The following is a 20,636-nucleotide window of genomic DNA, read 5'->3' as shown; positions in this document are numbered from 1 at the left end:
AAAGGCATAATTAACAATATAATAGCTCTCTCTTTTTCTTCTAGATTCGAAAATAAAATCCAAACAAAACTACTTTTGGGTCTGCTGTATTTCAATATCCTTTTTGGTCATTTACTCCTAAAACCTATGTACATTTTTGAAATAAATATTACTCCTAATATGAATAAACATACCTTTTATTTACATAGCCCTATGTACATTTTATAAGACATTTCAACATTTCATGGAAAGGAGCAAAACATCTTAGGAGGAAAAGTACTCTGAAGCCAAACACATCTAGATTCAAATCCCAATTCTACTTTGAATTTCACATCCATCAACCCAAAAAGTTCAAATAAGCACATTTACCTTCAGAGATTTAGAGAAGTACATTAGTTTTCTATTGCTGCTGTAACAAATAACCACGCATTTCTTAGTGGCTTCTAACAACATCCATTTATTATCTCACAGTTTCCATGTGCCAAAGAGTCCAGGCACAGCATGGCTCACCTGGATTTTTCTGTATAAGGATCTCTCAAGACTAACTCAAAGTAACAGGCTGTGTTCCTTTCTGAAGGCTCTGAAGGAAAATCACTTTCAAGTTTAATCAGGTTGTTGGAAGAATTCAGTTTCTTGAGGTTACAGGATAAGGTCTCATTTCCATGCTGGCTGCCAGCCCCTTTGTTCCTATAGACCTCTCTTAAGTCCTTGCACAGAGCCCCCTGTGCTTCATAACCAGCAATGGCTAATCGAATTCTTCTTGGACTTGAAATCTCTCGGACTTCCACTTCTGCTGCATCTCTCTGATGCCAGCCAGAGAAAATTCTCTGCTTTTAAGGGCTCATGTAATTATATTCATCCCACCCAGATAATCTGAAATAATCTCCTTATTTTAAGGTCCTGAATCTTAATTACATCTTCCCAGTCTCTTTTACCACTTAACATAACATATTCACACATTCCAGGCACTAGGATCTGGGACATTTTGGGGGGAGTCCGTTCTGCTTACCACAATAAACCAACTCATGACCATGTTTTGATGTGTGAAAAGTACCTGAAACATAGTAAATACTCAATTAATGATTGCCATGTTAAGGAGGAAGATGATAATGGTTTGCATAGCTGTTACTTAAACCTTCTGGACCTCAGTTTACTTTTCCATAGAATTAAAATGGCATGACCTACCACACCTAATGCTGAGATAATGTATCTAAAGCATCTGATAGCACATTTGATAAACACTAAGCACCTGGTACCTCTTAATTCCTGTCAAAGGGCCTGAGAGCTGGCCATCAAAGCCTTCTACAATATATCTGGCTGTTCAGCTAACTACATGCCCCAGCCTCCCTGTTAGCTATAGCATGTGATTAACTTCCTGTTAAAAGAACCTTAGCAGAAGTGATGTGTGCCGCCTCTGGGCCAGGTCCATAAGTAAGTCATTTCAGGCACGTGTCTTCATAGAGAGATCTTGGGAAGGGGATCATATACCCCCTGACTTGAGTTCCTTCTGTGTAGCCACCAGGGACTATCCTCATGGACTGTTATGTGAGCAACGGACAAACCTCTACTTTATTTGGAAAATGATATTTGAGTTTCTTGAATCCTGGTTTGCTTACTCCAGCTCTATTCAGCCTCGTCTTAGCTTTATCACAGACTGTCGCCACACACAAGCTCAATTTCACAGTTGAGATGATCATGAGCCTCGGTGTCTGAGTAAGTGACCACACTCCATGGTTTGGCATTTTCATGATGCAGCTACTGTTCAATTCTCTTTAACTGGGACTACTGGTGTCAAGTTAGATGTCCCCATTTCAGACAGTCTGCTCTATAATGTCTCCTGTTCCCACCCCTATCTCACTCCCCACTACCCACATGGAACAGAAGAGACATGGAGAATTTCTAAAGTGCTGGTAGACTGTTCTTCAGCTATTATAAAGCCTCTGGTGTGCGCAGATGTGTGGCTTTAATTCCTGCCAGTCAGAGAAGCTAAGGCGAAGCTTGAAAGGGAATACTGAGAAAGAGCCTTATTGTTTCTTAAGGGGCAACCTTCCTAGTGGTATTTTTCCTAGGGATGGCTCTTTGTCACTCAAAACCATGGGAGGAAGATAAATAATACCTCCCAGTGTGTTGACAGTAACTTCATAGATCAGAAAAGGCTGTGGATGTAGGTCAGACCAAAAATATATGGTGGTAAGTACTGGCTATGATGCCAGACTGGCCAGTATTTGTCAACTGGGGAGTGCAGCCAGTCTAGCCAGGGTGGTCTCCAACACCAAAAAGAGAAATGCAAACAGTGTGGTTATTGTCCTGTGGTTATGCTGCAAAGGGGTCCCTTATAGGACCAAGAAGCCATAGACCCTGTCCTCTGGAGCCATGATTTTCAAGCATTTTTTACTCTGACTTACAGTAAAAAAATACATTTTAGGTGTACACCCATATATACATATGTAAGCATGCACACATAGAAACATTTACATAAAATTGAAATATATTTAAATCATATTTATACTTACTACTGATATTTTTTTAAATGTTCCTCCAAATTAATTTCCTGATCTACTAATGAGCTGTGACCCAGAGTCTGAAAAAGATATTTTTAAAGAAGACATGTAGAAACCCTGAGAGTAGTTACTTAGCATATAGCAAGAGGTAAAAATAAGGAAATCAATCCCAGGGCAGACTAAGCGGTAGAGGTCAGAAGAAAACTATACACAGCACAGCAGTAGCTAAAGATGCAAAGAGAGGGATCCCTGGGTGGCGCAGCGGTTTGGCGCCTGCCTTTGGCCCAGGGCGCGATCCTGGAGACCCGGGATCGAGTCCCACGTCGGGCTCCCGGTGCATGGAGCCTGCTTCTCCCTCTGCTTATGTCTCTGCCTCTCTCTCTCTCTCTCTGTGACTATCATAAATAAATAAAAATTAAAAAAAAAATAAAGATGCGAAGAGTTTTTTGCTATAAAGAAAATGCTCAGTCAGTGATATCTAGAAAATGCTAAAGCCTAAATGCCTATAATAATATGTATAAAACCAGAAGAAAAACCCAAAGTGATGGAGAACCAAGACCAAGTAGCAAGCCTATAGCTTCGTTAGTCTTTAGCATGTGGCTAGAAATCTTCATCACAGGGAAGTATTGATGATACACAATCAGACGCATGATACACACACACACACACACACACACACACATTCTGCATCATGTAACTATGTACCCAAGTTGGTTGTTTAAAAAAGTGTATACAGTTATTTGGGTTCTCACCAACAATTTTTTTTTTTTTTTTTGCCCAAGTATGATAGTTAAAATACCTTAGATATTTTAAAGCAAATACATTTGGATCAGGTGGACCCTTATCAACCATTCAGGCGAAATTTAGTACCTGTTGCTTATTTCCAAGGAACTAGAGCCTACAAAATGAAAACCCACAGAAATTCCTCTCACCTGAGTGAGCCAACTATCTAGAATTCTGTAACGAAACGTTGAAGGAGCCTGTAGGTATCTGGCCGACATGCCCTTATTTTGTAGATGAGGAAACTCTACTGCCTACCATTATTAATTGACAGCTGTTACTGACAGAAGCTTGACCATAAACACTAATCTCCACACTTTGGACTAGTGAACTTTCTATGACACTCAGCTGCCCCACCTTTAGCTAACTGGTCCATAAACAGACAAAATCCACAGTTATCTCAACTTTCTTATGACTCTGGATGTAATCATTAAAATAAGAAAACCCTCTGGTTTATGCAGGTGTTAGCAGGAACTAAAAGAATGAAAATTAGATTTTTAAAAAACTACGAATATTGGAAAATCTCTGAATAAAGAGATAGACTATGGCAAACTCTAAATACAGGTATTCTATTCATGACTTTAAAGTAGTGCTCTCAAACTTTAATAAGCATAAGAATCACATAAATTGTTGAAGTGAGCATTTCTGGGCCAATACCCGGAGTTTCTGATTCAGTAAATGCAAGGTAGTACCCGGGAATCCACCTTTCAAGCAGCATCACGGGTGATGTGGGTAAGGGCAATAATATTCCACGAGACCCCACCTCAGCCTACTACTACTATACCTCCAGTTTCATGAAAGATGTCACATCAGAGTCACAGTGCAGAGGGCCACTGGATCACATATCAAAGCTCTCTAACAAAAGTAAGGTGACATTTTGATCAACCACAATCAAATCCCATGCTTCTTGTGTGAACAGAAACTCCTTCCACTTTGTGCTCCTTACTGCACAATCGCCAGGTGCAGAATTCACGTTATCATTTTCATCACCATTAACACCAGCACTGCATTCGGAATCTGTAACACACCTCATGATGTTCACTAGTTACCTCTTGAATGCGTTGGTACTGTTTTCTCATCAGAACACAAGTTGAGGCTTAAAGGTGATGCCTACTTCTAGAATTGAATGAGTGATTTAAGCTAAAGCAAGAAACGCTCCCAGGGATACTGGAAAATCGGAGCCATTTATCTAAATGTGCAGTGGTCAAAGTGTTCACAAACACTTCAGATCAACTGCTTGGTGATGGGATATTCCGATATCCCTTCCCTGTCCCCACATAAAAATTAAAAACCTCCCAAATCAATTCCTAAACAGCATGCCAGATTCAGCTTGTTTTTTGTTTTTGTTTTGTTTTGTTTTTCAAAGATTATGGGACAGCTGGTCCTGGAACTCAGCAGGCGTCCTGTTATAACTCCAATGCATTAGTGATTGGCTGTTGTCAGGAGCCTGTTGATGGGTCATTAGTCCAAGCTATGCTGGTAAATTATGTGCTTTTCTTAACGCTAAATAGATCCCATTACTCCCTTGCTAATCACTTTAGCATTTGAGAATTTTTACACACTATAGAGACACATTTGTTTGCCAGGTATGAATAAAGGGACCTTTATAAATTGTGCTGCTGTCTGCAAATGCTGAGATATAATAAAGCCTTTCTAGGGTGTTTTAAAAGATGAAAACTTTCAAACTCAAATTGTGTGTTAATTAATACTGGATTTGCACTCTCATATATATATTCTGTAGCTGTTGCCTGTGGCTGCAATAAATGTCTAATTTACCATTTATTTTTAATGATACTAAATTTTAATATTTGCTGTTAGCATGGAATTCCCCTCTGGTGAATCTACTCTATTAGTATTATATTAAAAACAGATTTCCTCAGTTAAAAAAAAATATAGGGCTACTCCAGCTTTAACACACACTCTCAGAAATTAGGATGAATTATTAATTTGTAACATCTGTGGTTGGGTTATGTTACACTGGGAAAATCCCAGGAGATGCGGGGCAAGCAGTCCTCTTGAAAATGACTTCATATCTCTATACTCTGGGGACACAAGGCCAGGCACTGTGTCATCAGGGCCTGTCCTTGATAAACTGCTGGACAGTTTCCATGAATTGTAAATGGAAACATTACTGGTGTCACTTACTCTTAAGGATAAAATGGTCAGTGCTCCCTTCTCAACAGATATTAGTTTACATTGTATATTGTGATTGACAGAGGTATGAATCTGTCAACAATCAGTCTTGTAGAGATTTTTACAGCTTCCACAGAGAACAGCTTTATAAAAGCTTCAAGTCAGCATGTCAGACTTGAAAGAAGTCAGACTTCTTTACTAATCCTTACCTCCTGTTACATTCTGTAAAAGCCCATTCTGGTTTCAACGAAATTGACACCCCCCCCCAAAAAAAAAATCAGAGAGAAATTATTTGCTTTGAATTTTATTCTCTGAAATCTGAAGAGGTTTTCATATAATGCATATCACTAGAATCCAAGGTACATGTTATAAAAGCTTTATTCACAAAAAGACTTGACTAGCCTTGGACTAGAACCAACCATCTGGATGATGCCTCATATGAGGTTTTTTTTTTTTATATGAGTTTTTGAACACATTCCAATACACTGTTTTCCCCTAGATATTAAAATAGGTAAAGTGCTCCTTAAATGCAAGGGTTTTTAAATGTCTTTTCATGGTGTTGAATTTTAAACTATGGAGCTGTTTCATAGCCTGATTCAGGGGGCTATTCCCAAAAGCTCCAATGTATCCTTCTCTACTCCATTACCTAATTAAGCATCACTGACTGCTTTATACTGGAAAACTCTACACGGGATTGTGATGTTAACTGCAGAAAATCAAATGCCTATCCAGTAAGGCAGATTAGTTTTATAAAATGTACTAAAAAGATTAAAGTTTGTAAATCAAATGTCACTTTACACATGCAAGTCCAATTTCCTTTTATAAATTCCAGAACAGTCACCTAAACCTATCCCAGCCTCTCAGTTCCCTATGTGGTAGTCCAAGGTTTTTCACAAAAAGGCTCCTGGACTCAATAGCCTAGCAACCTACCATCTTTTCCTTGTCATTCATTTACAATGCTAATAACAACTAGATTCTATGGTCTTCTAATGAAATGTATTTTTTCCTTTAAATTTTCTTACCACTTCCAAGCAGTCAATGATCTTGGTTAATTTATCTTCAGGTAAATTCTTCAGCAAGGATACACTTCAAAATTAAAAAGAAACCCTTAGTTATCTTACTGAATTAAACTATAAATATGCACCTATATGTAGTTCAAAAAAATTTTACCCACATCTAAAAAAAATATGATGCACTTTAATTTTTCCAAAGTAAACCTCCAAAATATATCACACATAAATAACTGAATTTCAAATACATTGAAATTATATAACCACATGTAATCACAGTTATGTATCACAGGCAAATAAATAAATATAGTAAGATACCATAAAGAGAAAAAAAAATTTGTCTGTTTGAGGGAAAAAAGCCATTTCATATTTGTTGTTGGTTTTCAGAGTGAATCACATCCAGAAATTTGTTTCCCTCCACATCTCAGTATCTCTTTTATTAATATGAGTGAGGAGCTCTGCTTCCAGAGGAGGATCAGATTTTCATCTAAATCCTTGTAATTAAGTAAAGGCTGAATCCAGGGGGGAATATAAGAATTAGCATGGAAATGATCTTTGATTATTAGTCATACTGTACAGTCTCAAAATTAATGGTAACCAGGGGCATGTAACTGGAATGTTTTTACAGATAATATGCAGAGAATGAAATAGAATACTGGAAGTTATTATTTGAAAAAAAAATCAGGGGTGCCTGGGTGGCTCAGTAGGTTAACCATCTGCCTTGGGTTCAGGTCATTGGGCCTCACGTTATTGGGCTCCCTGCTCAGTGGAGAGTCTGCTTCTCCCTCTCCCTTTGACCCTCCCACTCCTGTGTTCACACACACACACTCTCTCTCTCTCAAATAAATAAATGAAATCTTTTTTTAAAATCAGAAATTCCACTCAGTATGATTAGCCAGTCAAATGATTAAATTCTTTTAGAGAAATTTCTCTTTGACTTTATCCATTTTTACTCATGACTGTTCATATATTATCTGTAAGATAAATACTTCTTTACTTACCTATCTAAAATTTGACATCTCTAAGGGAAAAATGATGCTCTAAAAATACATAACTGGATCTAATTTTTGAAAAGCTAGCTCTAGATGGACCCTTGCATGTGTGCACAAGGAGGCACATAGCCAGGAGATGTGGATAGAATGTTCATATCAGAATTGTTTGTAATTGCAAAACACCAGAACACACCCCACTTGGAGAACAGATAAACACACTGTAGTAGACTCAGATAAGTAAATTCTACAACAGGAGAAATGGCTAAACCAACCAGATGGATGAAACAGAAAAACGTAATGATATTGAATAAAAAACTGAGTTACAAAAATAACACTGTTTTTTTTTCTTTTTAAGTTCAAAAAGAGGTAAAATCATGCTATAGGCAAGGTGATAAGGAATACCAGGATGATTACTAAACTTCAGAATACCGACCACCCCCAAGAAGAGACATGTAGGAAAGCTGAGAAATGAATGGGGAGCATGTGAAAACAACAATTAATGTTGCTAATGTTCTAGTTCCTAGGTTGGGCAGAAAGTAGCTTAATGACGCTACAATAGCATTTTGTTATTATGTTTTATAGCTTACATATGCACTATATACCTTTTGTACATATATTACATACTTTATAATAAAAAGATGTACATGGGAAAAGAAAGAGCTTACTGTATATTATGAAACCAAATGAAATGTCTTTCTGTAATCTACCTTTATATGAATGGAAAGGTAAAAGGTAACCAGAACTTGTCATTGATTAACATACACTCATTGTGAAAGTTCTGCTTCTGGTCCAAACTGGGATCTATAAAGTTAATGAAAAGTCTCTCCTGTAAATCTATCACCCCGGAAGATTAATGAGGAAATTGATATGAGGAAAAATCTTTAATCTGTTTCCCTTTCATAAAGAGATAAGGTTTATTTGGATGGCCACTGAACACAATGTTTAGGGCCCAGCAATAAGTATTTGTTAAATGAATTCATGAATGAGATAACAAAAGGAAGAAAGAAGGAAGAAGGTTTATGTACTAGTAATTTCTCTGAATTCCTTCTACTAAGAACACCCTAGACTCCAAGGGAACAAAATGCCACGCCTAGAGGCTCAAGTTTTATCTCACACATTCAAAGGCAACTCACAAGCACTGGTAGATTTATTTATCCCTTCTTGGACAATTGCATGAGTGTAGTTCATTAGCTTTCAGTGCTGACCTGTGTTGCTCGGTTGTTGGAGTTTAGGTTACCTAGACTCGACAGACTCCACAACATGTCAGCTGAAGTGCTGGTTGGCATTTAGGTAAGGCACTTGCTTATCACTACTGCAGTTCTTTGCCGAGAGTCTGTGTTATCTCTGGGAGGGTAAATCAGAGTCTACAGAAGAACCCTTAACACCTACAATGTTCTACTGATTAACAATACATTTATTCACTATTTATTGAGTCCTTAGTATATATGAGACATTGTACAGCTCCAAAATCATTGACTTTGCAGGCTAGTTATCCAACATAAAAATCACTATAATTAAAAAGAGCTTACAATTTATTATTATTATTATTATTATCACTTACCATAGGTAACATTTCATTATAGTATGTACTACAGCTTTAGAGATTGCCAAAACTCCCACAAAGAAACGCAGAAATAGTTTAAATAAAGAACTTAGGTTCTCCAGAAAAAATCTTTTTATATTCATAACTGGCTTTTTCAGTGAGACAGGTATTTGTTTCTCTATGAATTGATGCATACAAATTTTGGGGGATATGGAATAGCTCACAAAATGTGTTCCAAGGATCTGTGTCATCATGACAAGCATATTAACATTTCTGGCAAGTTAATTTGCTACAAATAATATTAATTTGGAAAATGACGTGGCTATATAAATGAGAAAAAATGTCTCGGGTAAAGCAATTTAAGGCAGTAAAATAAATTAATTTTAATCTTATTCTAACCAAGGCATTATTAGGAAGATTATCTTTTGCTACACACTTTCAAGTTACAGGATGTCTTTCAAAGTCAACTGAGCAGCCCAGGTGAACATTTTAGGATTTTTTTTGTATATTTTTCTATACTATATTCAATGACTCTATCAATACAAGGGCAAAATTAGTGAAAGGCATAAATCAGTGTGCAAGGCTAATGGAAATTAAATATAATTTTCCTACATAGTTACATTTACTGCAAGGGAATACTTTTGTTCCTGTGGTTTAGTCATGTAGGAAAATGCTTAAGTGAGAAAAGCTGTAATAAAATAATTATTGTGATAAACCCAACATATCTACAATAAGGCTACACCATCTTCTATTCTTTCCACCAATGGGTTATTCTTACCTTCTGAGGAAGTTTCTGTACTGTTCATCTCTAGCTTGAGCTGTCCTTCTCATTATGTTCTGGAATACCTCTCGATCTAGTGCCCAAGTCTTAACATTGGTAAGAGCTTTAGAAAAATCAAGAAAATAATAAAATATTGTTTAGCCCCACATTAAGAAAACATTCCAAAATGTTAATCAATAAATTTTTCATATATTCTCATAAAATGATATTTCTTAGAAAATGCATTATTTAACATGCAAATGGGAGGAAGTAGTGACATAACTAGTGGGTAGTTTTATAAAATCATCTTTGGCTTTGAAATGAACCATGATTTGGAAGTGAGTAGCAAAAGATTTCCTTTCTAATTATGTTTTGCTTAGGATGATATCAAAATTAGTTTGCAATTCCTAATTACATACCACATCATCAGGATGTATTTCAGATTTGTGCTGTGATACAAGAGAAAACCAGCCAGCTTGTAGCTACATAAGAGTGAAGAATTCACAAGTTGATAATTGGAAGTTAAAGATCTCTGAGTGTATGAGTATGTTTTTATATCTTTTTATGTTGTTCAGACATTGTAGCTAATGAGAGCCAATATATTTTAAGGATCTCTATGGTTACTTTTGTATAAAGTGCATACAAATCATTTTCATAGAGATTATGCAAGACAGTTTTTGAGACAATTTTTTATAGGAAAGACATGGAAAGCAAGAATAAAATCTAAAAAGGAAGAAGAGCAGAAGTAGCAGCTCAAAAAATCTAGATGAAATTACAATTGTAATTAAAAAAGAAACAAAGAAGTAATGAGAGCCTATAAAATAAATCAAAATCCAAAGCTTTGGTTTACTAAACTTTAGAGTGAATTAGATTTATCTTGACATTCTTGATAAAAACATAGATGCCTAGGCTCCATTGCCAAAGATTCTAATTTGGGTTTGGAATGAAGCCCCAGAATCTGCATTTTTATCAAATCCTGCAGCAATTCTGAGATGCTTAAGCCAGTCCTAAACACTGAGAAACACAGCTAATTAATTCTGCCCAAGATTACCATGAATAAAGTCAATAAAAATAGGAACCCTTAAACTAACCCCAAAAGTCACTTATGAAAGCTCTCATCAATTAATTCAATCCCTTTTGATATTTATATATCTTCCTTGGCTTCATTAATTTTTCTGGTTTATAATATGATCAGAACATCATGGAGAATGAAAAGCAAACATTAAAAAAAAAAAAAAAAAAAAAAGAAAAGCAAACATTCTGGATAAGCCAAACACAGATGTTTTCACAGTAAAATTAAAAAAAAAAGTGAAGTGGCAATTAAAGCAAATATTGGAATAATTCAAGAATATAAAGCTATTTTCATATTTTATATGCAGGTATCTGCATATAAAAGGTTCTCTTAAAAAAAAAAAGGTTCTCTTAAGTTGAATTGTTTAGATAAGCGCTTTCAATATAAATCCTGTAAGCACAGTATTTCCATTAACAACAGCCTGCGGGGCACAATGAGAGACAAAGATACTCAGCAGGCAATAATGACTGACATCTTCATAAAGATTGGGTAACAATTCAAAAGTATAGCATTTCACTCCCATTACCTTTCACGGAGGCAGTTCTTGTACAGTTGTATAAAATGGCTAGTTCCCCAAACGTAGTCCACAAAGGGATGGATGATAGTAATTTCTCCCCTTGGAATACCTTCTAGTCGGCCCTCTATCAATCAGAATTAAAAAAAAAAAAAAAAAACCCACAATCAGAATCCATCTGGATTCCATAAGTCACAAAAATAAGACAATCAGAAAGTATACAAAGCATAACAGCAACATACCTTATGATTCTCATTATAATACTGTGGTCCAGGGTGAAATCATTTACTCATTATTAGCTAATTACCTTGAAAGAAAGAGTTACCTACCCTGCCTGTTAGTGTTAGCTTTTGTTAATATTATTATCATTGTTACCAAGTTCTTCCCCTGAAGCAGTGGATGCCAAGTCTTGTATTTAAAATTCATTCTACCCCATGAAAATGTAGCATATAAAACTATTTCTCTTGTCCAAGGAACACAATAATCACTGTATGCCTTGAAAACACAGCAGAGCCATTCACATTAACAGAAAGACTAATTTGTCATAACTGAGAAATACATTGGCCCTGGAGTCCGACTGCCTGGCTCTGACCAATCATTGGCTATGTAACCTTGGGGAAGTAACTTCACCACGCCTCCACTGTTGTTTAACCACTCAATCATTGAAATGAATTAGTAAATTAAAGTTGCTAAGAAAAGTGCTTGAGAAAAACAGTATCAAGAGAATTAGAAGACAAGCCATAGACTGGGAGAAAATATTTTTGCAAAAAATACATCTGATAAAAGGATGTTTTGCAAAAGATACAAAGAACTCTTACAACTCAACAAAAAGAAAACAATCATTTAAAAATGGGCCAAAGAGCTTAACAGACACTCACTAAAGAAGATAGATGGTAAATAAACATATGAAATGATGCTCCACATCATATGTCATCAGAGAAATGCAAATTAAAGCAACAATTAAGTGACACCACACACCTAGTAGAATGACAAAAATCTGGAACACTGATAACACCAAATGTTAGTGAAGATGTGGAGCAACAGGAACTCTCCTACATCGCTGATGGAAGCACAAAATGGGACAGTCACTTTGGAAGACAGTGTGGCAATTTCTTACAAAATTAAACATGCTCTTACCATACAACGCAGCAACTGCCTTCCTCAGTATTTCCCTAAAGGAGTTCAAAACTCAGATTCACATAAAAACCTGAACACAGATATTTATAGCAGCTTTACCTATAATTGCCAAAACTTAAAAAGCACTAAGATGTCCTTCAATGGACAAATAGATAAACTGTGGTACATCCAGACAATGGAATATTATTCAGCACTTAAAAAGAAATGAGCTATCAAGCCATGAAAAGACAGGAGGAGCCTCAAGTGCATACTACTTAGTGAAATAAGTCAATTTGAAAGGGCTACATACTCTATGATTCCAGCAATATGACATTCTGGAAAAAGGAAAACTATGGAGGAAGAAAAGATTAGTGGTGGCCAGGGATGGGGGCTAGAGGAGATGAACAGGAGGAGCACAGAGAATTTTTAGGGCAGTGAAAATACTCTGCATGGTATTATAATATATGTCGTTATACATTTGCCTAAACCCATAAAAGGTACAACACCAAAAATGAACCCTATGGTAAACTATGGACTTTGATGACATATCAATATAGATTCATCCTTGGTTAGAAAAAAAAAAAAGTACCACTCTGGTAAGTGATGTTGATGACAGTGGAAGCTATGCATGTGTGTGGGCGGGGGGGGGGGGGGGGGGGGGATAGGGGAGTATGGGAAATCTCAGTATCTCCCTCTCAATTTTGTTACAAACCTAAAACTACTCTAAAAATGTTAAGGCTTATAAAAATGAGAAAGAGTGCCTGACACTAACCTTTATCTAGGTAACAGTTGCAGGAAGGGAAAGATAGCAAGTCAGGCAAAATCCTCACAATTTTTTTGCTCTGGTGATTCCTTTCTCCTTTCCCTTTGAACAAGTAAAACTAAAACTTTACCTAACAAAAGGTCATATGCAAAAAAGACCTACATTCTTAAAGGAAGAAAAATGGTAGGGTTATTCTCTTTCCCTTGAAGAATTATTCTTCCCTTTGCCTAATTCACCGCTAGGCAGCTCTAGGTCATCTCTATTCAGCCATCCACTCACCAAATTGGATTTCAGTATATGTGTTGTAACAGGAACTGGTCCAATGGCCAGAGAGGCAACATGGACAAAACACAAAAGATACTTACTCTGATAGAACTTACATTATAGTAATAAATAAACTCTGTGTTGGCTCCAAATCCTACAGATATGCAAAATTTAATAATATCTCATTACAACTAAATTCTATACCATCGAAACCACTTAGTGGCACTGTCGAGTTGATATCATGGATCATCGTGCATTTCAAGCTTTTTTTTTTTTTTCTAAATGATTATGACTCATGGAACTTGAGCAATACTGAAGATTTATATGGAATATCAAAAGTTTAAGCTAAATACGCTTTTATTATTGACTAGCGTATTGACTAAATACGCTATTATTATTATTATTACATCTTATGTCATAAAGGGGAGATTTTTAATTAATTTTCTCAATCAATTAAATCAGGCAAGTTGGTCCTTCGTTAACACCATAATTAATTTAAATAAGAAATTGTCCAATTTTCATTTCCATGTGAGCTGTAGCCCTGATTTCAATGACTGTATTGATGCTGGCTTCTGCTCTAACTCTTCTCTGCCCTAGCCTTCCATTAGAGTCACTGAAAAGGAACGAGATGGGCTGACATGAGTTTCTCATCCTTGTCTAACAGGTTCTAATGAAATTTGTTGAGTTAATTTTCTATCTTTTCTTGTCAGAATTTCTGATGTTACTGAAGTAGAAGTGAAATGGCCAAGAGAAAAGCTGAAAGAGGGAGAAATTGCTCTAGATCATCTGTCCCTAAAAACTTGAAGGCTGGCTAAATTCAGACTCTAATTCACTTCCTGGGTAGAATAATTACTTTAGAATGACTGTATAATTTTAAGGGTGTCTACAAAGATATTTATGGCAAATAAACACCAATATTTATGAAACTAGTGTGTCTGAAGAATCAAAGTATATGAAAACAACCTTTCATACAATATAAATAGAATAACATATGTTTATTAATTTGTTTGGATATGCAACTTCTGCCCCATACCTAAGGCCCTAAGGAAATAAGAATCCCAAAAGCAGTCTTAGATTGCTAGGAACTAACAGTATAAAATAAAAGGCTATAGCAAATCTTAGTTTACCACCCCATCTGGGTAAACCACTTTAACTTTTTCCCTAAAATCCCAAAAGGTTGGATATTCAGAATTTGACAAAGTGTTCAATAAGCATATGCCCTGTTCAGATAATTTCTTGCTTCTGTATCTAAAATCATTTTTTGAGTACCACTATAAGGCATGCACTTAAGAAACCCTTTTTTGGGATGCCTGGGTGGCTCAGCAGTTTAGCGTCTGCCTTCAGCTCAGAGTGTGATCCTGGAATCCCAGGATCGAGTCCCACATCAGGCTCCCTACATGCAGCCTGCTTCTCCCTCTGCCTATGTCTCTACCTCTCTCTGTGTCCTTCATGAATGAATAAAGTTAAATAAAATTTAAAAATTTAATTAAAAAAAGAAATCCTCTAATTTTTAAAATTTCTCCAGCATATAAACATGTTCCTATAAGCATTTATGTAGAAAACCATTTAAATGGTTTTAAAAACACCAGTATTAATCCGAAGGCATTCCACATGATTCATATATTGCTTACATGTACCTAAATTATTTTTTGAAGTCAATCATATATAAACAAAATATTTTACAGAACCACAAAAATAACTTTTCTTTATCACACTACAACAACCTAAAAATGTCAACAGAAGCAGCAGCATTTTGAATAGAAACCCCTTTTTTGCAGTCGTTGAGTAAGTAGCACTGTGATAAATAGCATGGACTCAAGTCAGATTGCCTACATTTGCATTCTACCTCCACCACTTAGGAGCTTTGTGGCTTTTCATAAGTTGCTTAAGTTCTCTGTGACAAAGTCCACGTTAGTAATATGGAGGTAACAGCACTTGCCTAACAGAGTTGGTGAGAAGATGAAATGAAATCTATTAAAGTGTTCAATAGGATGCTTGGCATTTAAGAAGCATTCAGTAAATATTATCACCAGTATGATTATATCAACAATGTTACTATTTCATGAGCTCAGTCTGTTATGTTTTGTACAAACAGAGCAACTGGTTTTGCATTTTTATAAATGTTTGCAACAAATCATAACACAATAGGCAAAATATTTGTTATATGATAAGGAGAAAAATCTGTGAAACCCACCTGCTAGCACAAAGATATGGTTTCCTGGTTCTCCTTGCTTAATAATGTAACTCCCTTGCTGGTAGTTTCTCCCATACATGCATTCCACCATGTCTTTGATCTGCTGAGGATCTAGTCTCTTTAGAAACTGATTTTTATTAAGGGCATCTGTAATGAGCTTCTTCTCACTGGTGTAATAGAAAAGAGATGTTAAGTTACAATAATGAATACCATGTTTTGTTATTTAGATTTACTTCATTTAAATTCCTGATATTACTACCTATATGTGTTTATTTTTTATTTAGTTTTATTTATTTATTTATTTTTAATAAATTAATTTTTATTGGTGTTCAATTTACCAACATACAGAATAACACCCAGTGCTCATCCTGTCAAGTGTCCCCCTCAGTGCCTGTCACCCATTCACCCCCACCCCTGCCCTCTTCCCCTCCCACCACCCCTAGTTCATTTCCCAGAGTTAGGAGTCTTTATGTTCTGTCTCCCTTTCTGATATTTCCCACACATTTCTTCTCCCTTCCCTTATATTTCCTTTCACTATTATTTATATTCCCCAAATGAATGAGAACATACACTGTTTGTCCTCCGATTGACTTACTTCACTCAGCTTTAGTTTTATTTTTTTAAGATTATTTATTTATTTATTCATGAGAGACACATAGAGAGAGGCAAAGACACAGGCAGAGGGAGAAGCAGGCTCCATGAAGGGAGCACGATGTGGGACTCAATCCCAGGACTCCAGGATCATGCCTTGGGCTGAAGGCAGGTGCTAAACCACTGAGCCACCCAGGGATCCTCACCACATGTATATTTTTAACTCTTCCGTCAAGGACAATTTTTTTTTCTAGCCCCACCAACACTGACCCTTAAAACTACCATACTTCACATGTAAAACCTTTGAAAATATTTTTGAATAGTTTTCTGTAACTGGCATTATGTCAATTTTATTATCACTCCTACCTGTCATTGCCACAAATGTAGCATCTCTCAAGATCTCCAGATATATATAAATAATAATATTAGTAACATTAATGGATACATAATTTTTATATGGAAAGAAAATCTGGTTGGTTTGGTAGAAGGTATATTTAAGAAATTACAATGCAGTATTCATTTATTCATGTATTCTTGCATGCATTGGGCCTATAGTACTATTTTATTTAATCTTCACCATTATCCTGAGGGATAATTACTATTCCTACTTTACCAGTACGTAGACTACAAAGTAAGAAGCAATATAATCCCCCTAGGATTTCAATCTAAGTCTGTGAGTCTGAAGAATGTATGGTTTCCATTCTATCTATTGCCTCTTCTGAGTTAAAGTCAGCTCCCTTGGGACTCGCTAGGTTTGCTCAGACACAGAGGGTGATGGTGGTAGACTGGATTTACCTAGGTTTTGACTCTTGGTATGCCTAGACTAGACACAACAGATCTTTCCAATCTCATAATCTATTCATTCCCCAAATCCAAGGCCCTCTTGTTGGTAATCCTAAAAATATTCTGTTTTCTTTTGGAAAAGAAGTAGCTCAAAATAGTTATCCAATCTTCATTACCATAAATTTCAAATGTTTTCATTAACATACTTTATATGTAGATATCACAGAATTATTGAGCTGGCAGAGAAGTGGCCTCGTGGGCTAAAACACAATCTCTGTACAACATATTTGATTTCAGTCAAACAGTGTGATTTCTAAAAATAAGGATTTTTTCCCCTGTATCTTTAATTCAAACTCTTTCGCATCACTAGCTTTCCTGTTTCAAAACGTGGTATTTTTCTACACAGAAAGTTCTCAAACATAAACTAGACATCAAGTAAAATTTCACGGAGTTGGATACTTCCTTTGTGACCCTCTCCATCAAATCATTAGGTGTACATGAAGTAAACCGAAGAAATTCCTTCTGCCCTATAGTGAGTCCATCATCCTTAGAGCCACACAAACTCTTTGAGTACTTTGAGAGCTTACTTCCTCCTGCAACTAAGGTATCGCCAAATCTTGTCATTTCTCTTTACAAAATATCACAGGTATCCATTTTATCAAGGATGTCACCCCAATCCAAGAAAAAAAAATTAGGTCTGAACAACGTTAATAGCTTCTTTTTAGCATTTCAGCTTCTAGTCTCTTTCCCCTGTGGTCTATTCTATACTATATTATCAGATTATTCTTGCTAAAAAACTGACTTCATCTGATCTCATTTCCCCCTCATCTGCTAAAGCAAATAATTCCTTCAACTAATATATACCAAGAAATTACTTTGGCTACACGTTCTTCTCAGAGAGCAAACAGTAGAACTATGAACATAATGCCAAAAAATCCTCAGCTTTCATGGGCTTTTCATGCTCTCCTAACATTCCAGCCAGTGTTTCATCAATGCCCACATAGCCTAATTTCCCAAAATATGTTCCAAGTGGTGCTCTTCCTTCATAAGCAAAAGTGTGCTCAGTTGGAATAATTTTGGAAATTGACAATGCATCCTTTGAGAGTTCAAAGAAACCTTGCAGTAAACAAATCTTTTAAATCAATGTTTCCAAACCTCAATGTCTTTTTTTTTTTTTTCAATGTCTTTTTTATTTATTTCTTCTTTTGGCTTAACCTCTCTGAACATTCTGTGGAAGTAGTTTGAAAACTCTTTTGTCCATAGCAGAAAATCAACATCCCACAATCTGGTGTTCACCATCCCGTGACTCCACTGCATCCATCCAGTACTTACTTGCTAAAACAAATCCTTTGCTTCAGATAGGCTGGTATCCTCATGGTCTTCTATGCCCGCCAACTTTATCTTTAGGTTTAGCTAGTTTTCTCCTCCAACTTAACTTAGTTTCTTCTCCTCTCAACTGACTGAATCCTTATAACTCTCCCTTTATGATCTAGTCAACTCTGCCTCGATGCTGTAGCTCACACAGAATCTTTTAAGTCTAGTATAAGCTCCTTAAGTGTTGTATTCATGTCTATTAATTCAACAAATTTTATCAAACATTTACTTAGGACATAAAAATTAATTAAGCATGGCCTCAAAGAGTTCGCAAATCCTTTTAACTTAATTTAGTGTATAACCCTATTAAAATATTCTACTATTAGAAAAGAGTTCTATGACTTCTTCTCCAAACTAGATTATAATTAAAAAAAAAAAAGATTTTATTTATTTATTTGACAGAAAGAGAGAGAGAAAGAGTACAAGCAGGGAGAGTGGCAGAGAGAGAAGCAGGCTCCCCATGGAGCAGGGAGCCCGACGTGAGGCTTGATTCCAGGACCCTGGGATCATGAACTGAGCTGAAGGCAGATGCTTAACCGACTGAGCCACCCAGTCTAGGCACCTCTAGATTATAAATTCTTAAAGGACTGGGTCTTCTCTTGAATTGTCTTGGAGGCAGCATACAGCAGTGACTGTATGACAAAGAGTATGAACTTTGCCACTCCTATGGTTATTATTGTCCAGATCTTACAGAATAGCCCTCCATACTCACACAATACAATTTCAAAAGCTAAGTAAAGTCTATTTTTACCAATCTTTTTGAAAGCATTAGAGATCTATCAACATGGCAACAGCCTGAAAAGTCATGATCAACAAGAGAATATGTGCTTGACATTCACCTCTACTTTTTCCTTCAGGGTATTTGCTGAGTCATACACAGCACTGAGCAGTTTTGGCAGTCTCAAATGATTAGGAAGACCAAAGTTAATGTTGAAAGCACACCATGAAGGAAGAATCCTGGTAAACACCCAGAATTTCAGATGGGACACCTGTAAGGCTGCAACCTAGGAGTAAACACCAGCCCAAAACAGGCTAGCTCCAAATAGACTGAACACTAACTTCAAAATAAATTCCTATTTTGGTTAAAATGACTTGATCCTAGCCTGACTGCCTGCCACAAGCAAAGGTAAATGTCTTCTGTTGGATGTTCACAAAATCTAGAGACTCAAATTTTCTCTAGAGTTTTTCACTAAAGAGTATCTGGCATGACATCAGGCATACCAAGAGAAAAGACCAAATGACTGAAGACCAAGAGAAAAAAAGACAATAGAAGCAGACCAAATATATCAATAAATTGCTGGTATAAGATATAGACTTTAATATAACCATATCCAAGGAAAACCATACCTAGGACCATCATAGTCAAATGGCTGAAAACCAAATAGAGGCAGAAAAATCTACAATGCAACTAAAAAAGAGACACATTACCTTAAATGACCAACAACATGACTGACTTACTCCTCAATTGAAAGAACAGAAGCCAGAGACAGTGGGATAGCCCCAAAGAGCTTTAAAATGCCTATTTCCAATATCTTAATCCAGTGAAAACATCTTCAAAAATAAAAGCAAATGAATACCATTTCAAAGTGTCATTCCCCTGGCAACAGACTCATAATAGTGGAGAGCTCCAGACAAACAGAAAATGATCCCAGATGTAAACTAATAGATGTTAGAAGGAAGAAAGAACAATGGAAAAAGTAAATATGTGGATGACTAAAGGAAGCTTATCTTTATAAAAGAGAAATATCAATACATGCTAGATTTTAAAATGTATGATAAATAAAATGTTTGAGAATAATAGCCAAGTTGTGAGGGGGGAGGGTAGCAGTAAACATAATTTAAGGCCCAGGAAGTAATAAAACTACTAATATATATTATAAATTTAATAAATTAAGGAAGTATGTCATAATTTGGGGTAACCCTTATAAGGTTAGCCAGAGAATGTTTAACCAGAAAGCTAACAGAAAAGAAAATGGAATTATAATACACATTTAATTGATCCTAAAAAATGTCAAGAAAGTAGAGGAAAAGAAATCAAAGGAAAAGAAAAAAACATTAATAAGCAAATATTTGCATTTACACTAAAGATAAACATACTAAATACTGCAATTAAAAGATTGTCAGATTGAAAAATAAAATAAAAAGGAAATACGAAATGTGTGTTACCTATAAGAAGCGTTCCTTAAAGTTAAGGATATAGAAAGGCTGCAAATAAGATGGTAGGAAGAGGTATTTATCCTATATAAAAACCAATTATAAAGAAAATG

At 35.9% G+C, this 20,636-nt stretch overlaps 1 protein-coding gene across 1 annotated transcript in view; it reads right to left on the bottom strand.

Moving 5' to 3' along the window:
• PRKG2 (protein kinase cGMP-dependent 2) overlaps nucleotides 1–20,636 on the bottom strand; it is a 100,581-nt gene that overhangs the window by 50,672 nt on the left and 29,273 nt on the right. Inside the window, exons 3-7 of the mRNA XM_038582312.1 lie at nucleotides 15,618–15,788; nucleotides 14,825–14,834; nucleotides 11,297–11,396; nucleotides 9,717–9,822; nucleotides 6,416–6,479 (exon numbers count right to left, since the gene is read on the bottom strand). Of these exons, the coding sequence (XP_038438240.1) occupies nucleotides 6,416–6,479; nucleotides 9,717–9,822; nucleotides 11,297–11,396; nucleotides 14,825–14,834; nucleotides 15,618–15,788 (451 nt within the window). The remainder of the gene's footprint in view (nucleotides 1–6,415; nucleotides 6,480–9,716; nucleotides 9,823–11,296; nucleotides 11,397–14,824; nucleotides 14,835–15,617; nucleotides 15,789–20,636) is intronic.

The sequence above is a fragment of the Canis lupus genome, chromosome 32 (assembly GCF_011100685.1).
Source record: "Canis lupus familiaris isolate Mischka breed German Shepherd chromosome 32, alternate assembly UU_Cfam_GSD_1.0, whole genome shotgun sequence".
NCBI classification, from domain to species: domain Eukaryota; kingdom Metazoa; phylum Chordata; class Mammalia; order Carnivora; family Canidae; genus Canis; species Canis lupus.
This window is presented reverse-complemented; position numbering and strand designations above follow the sequence as displayed.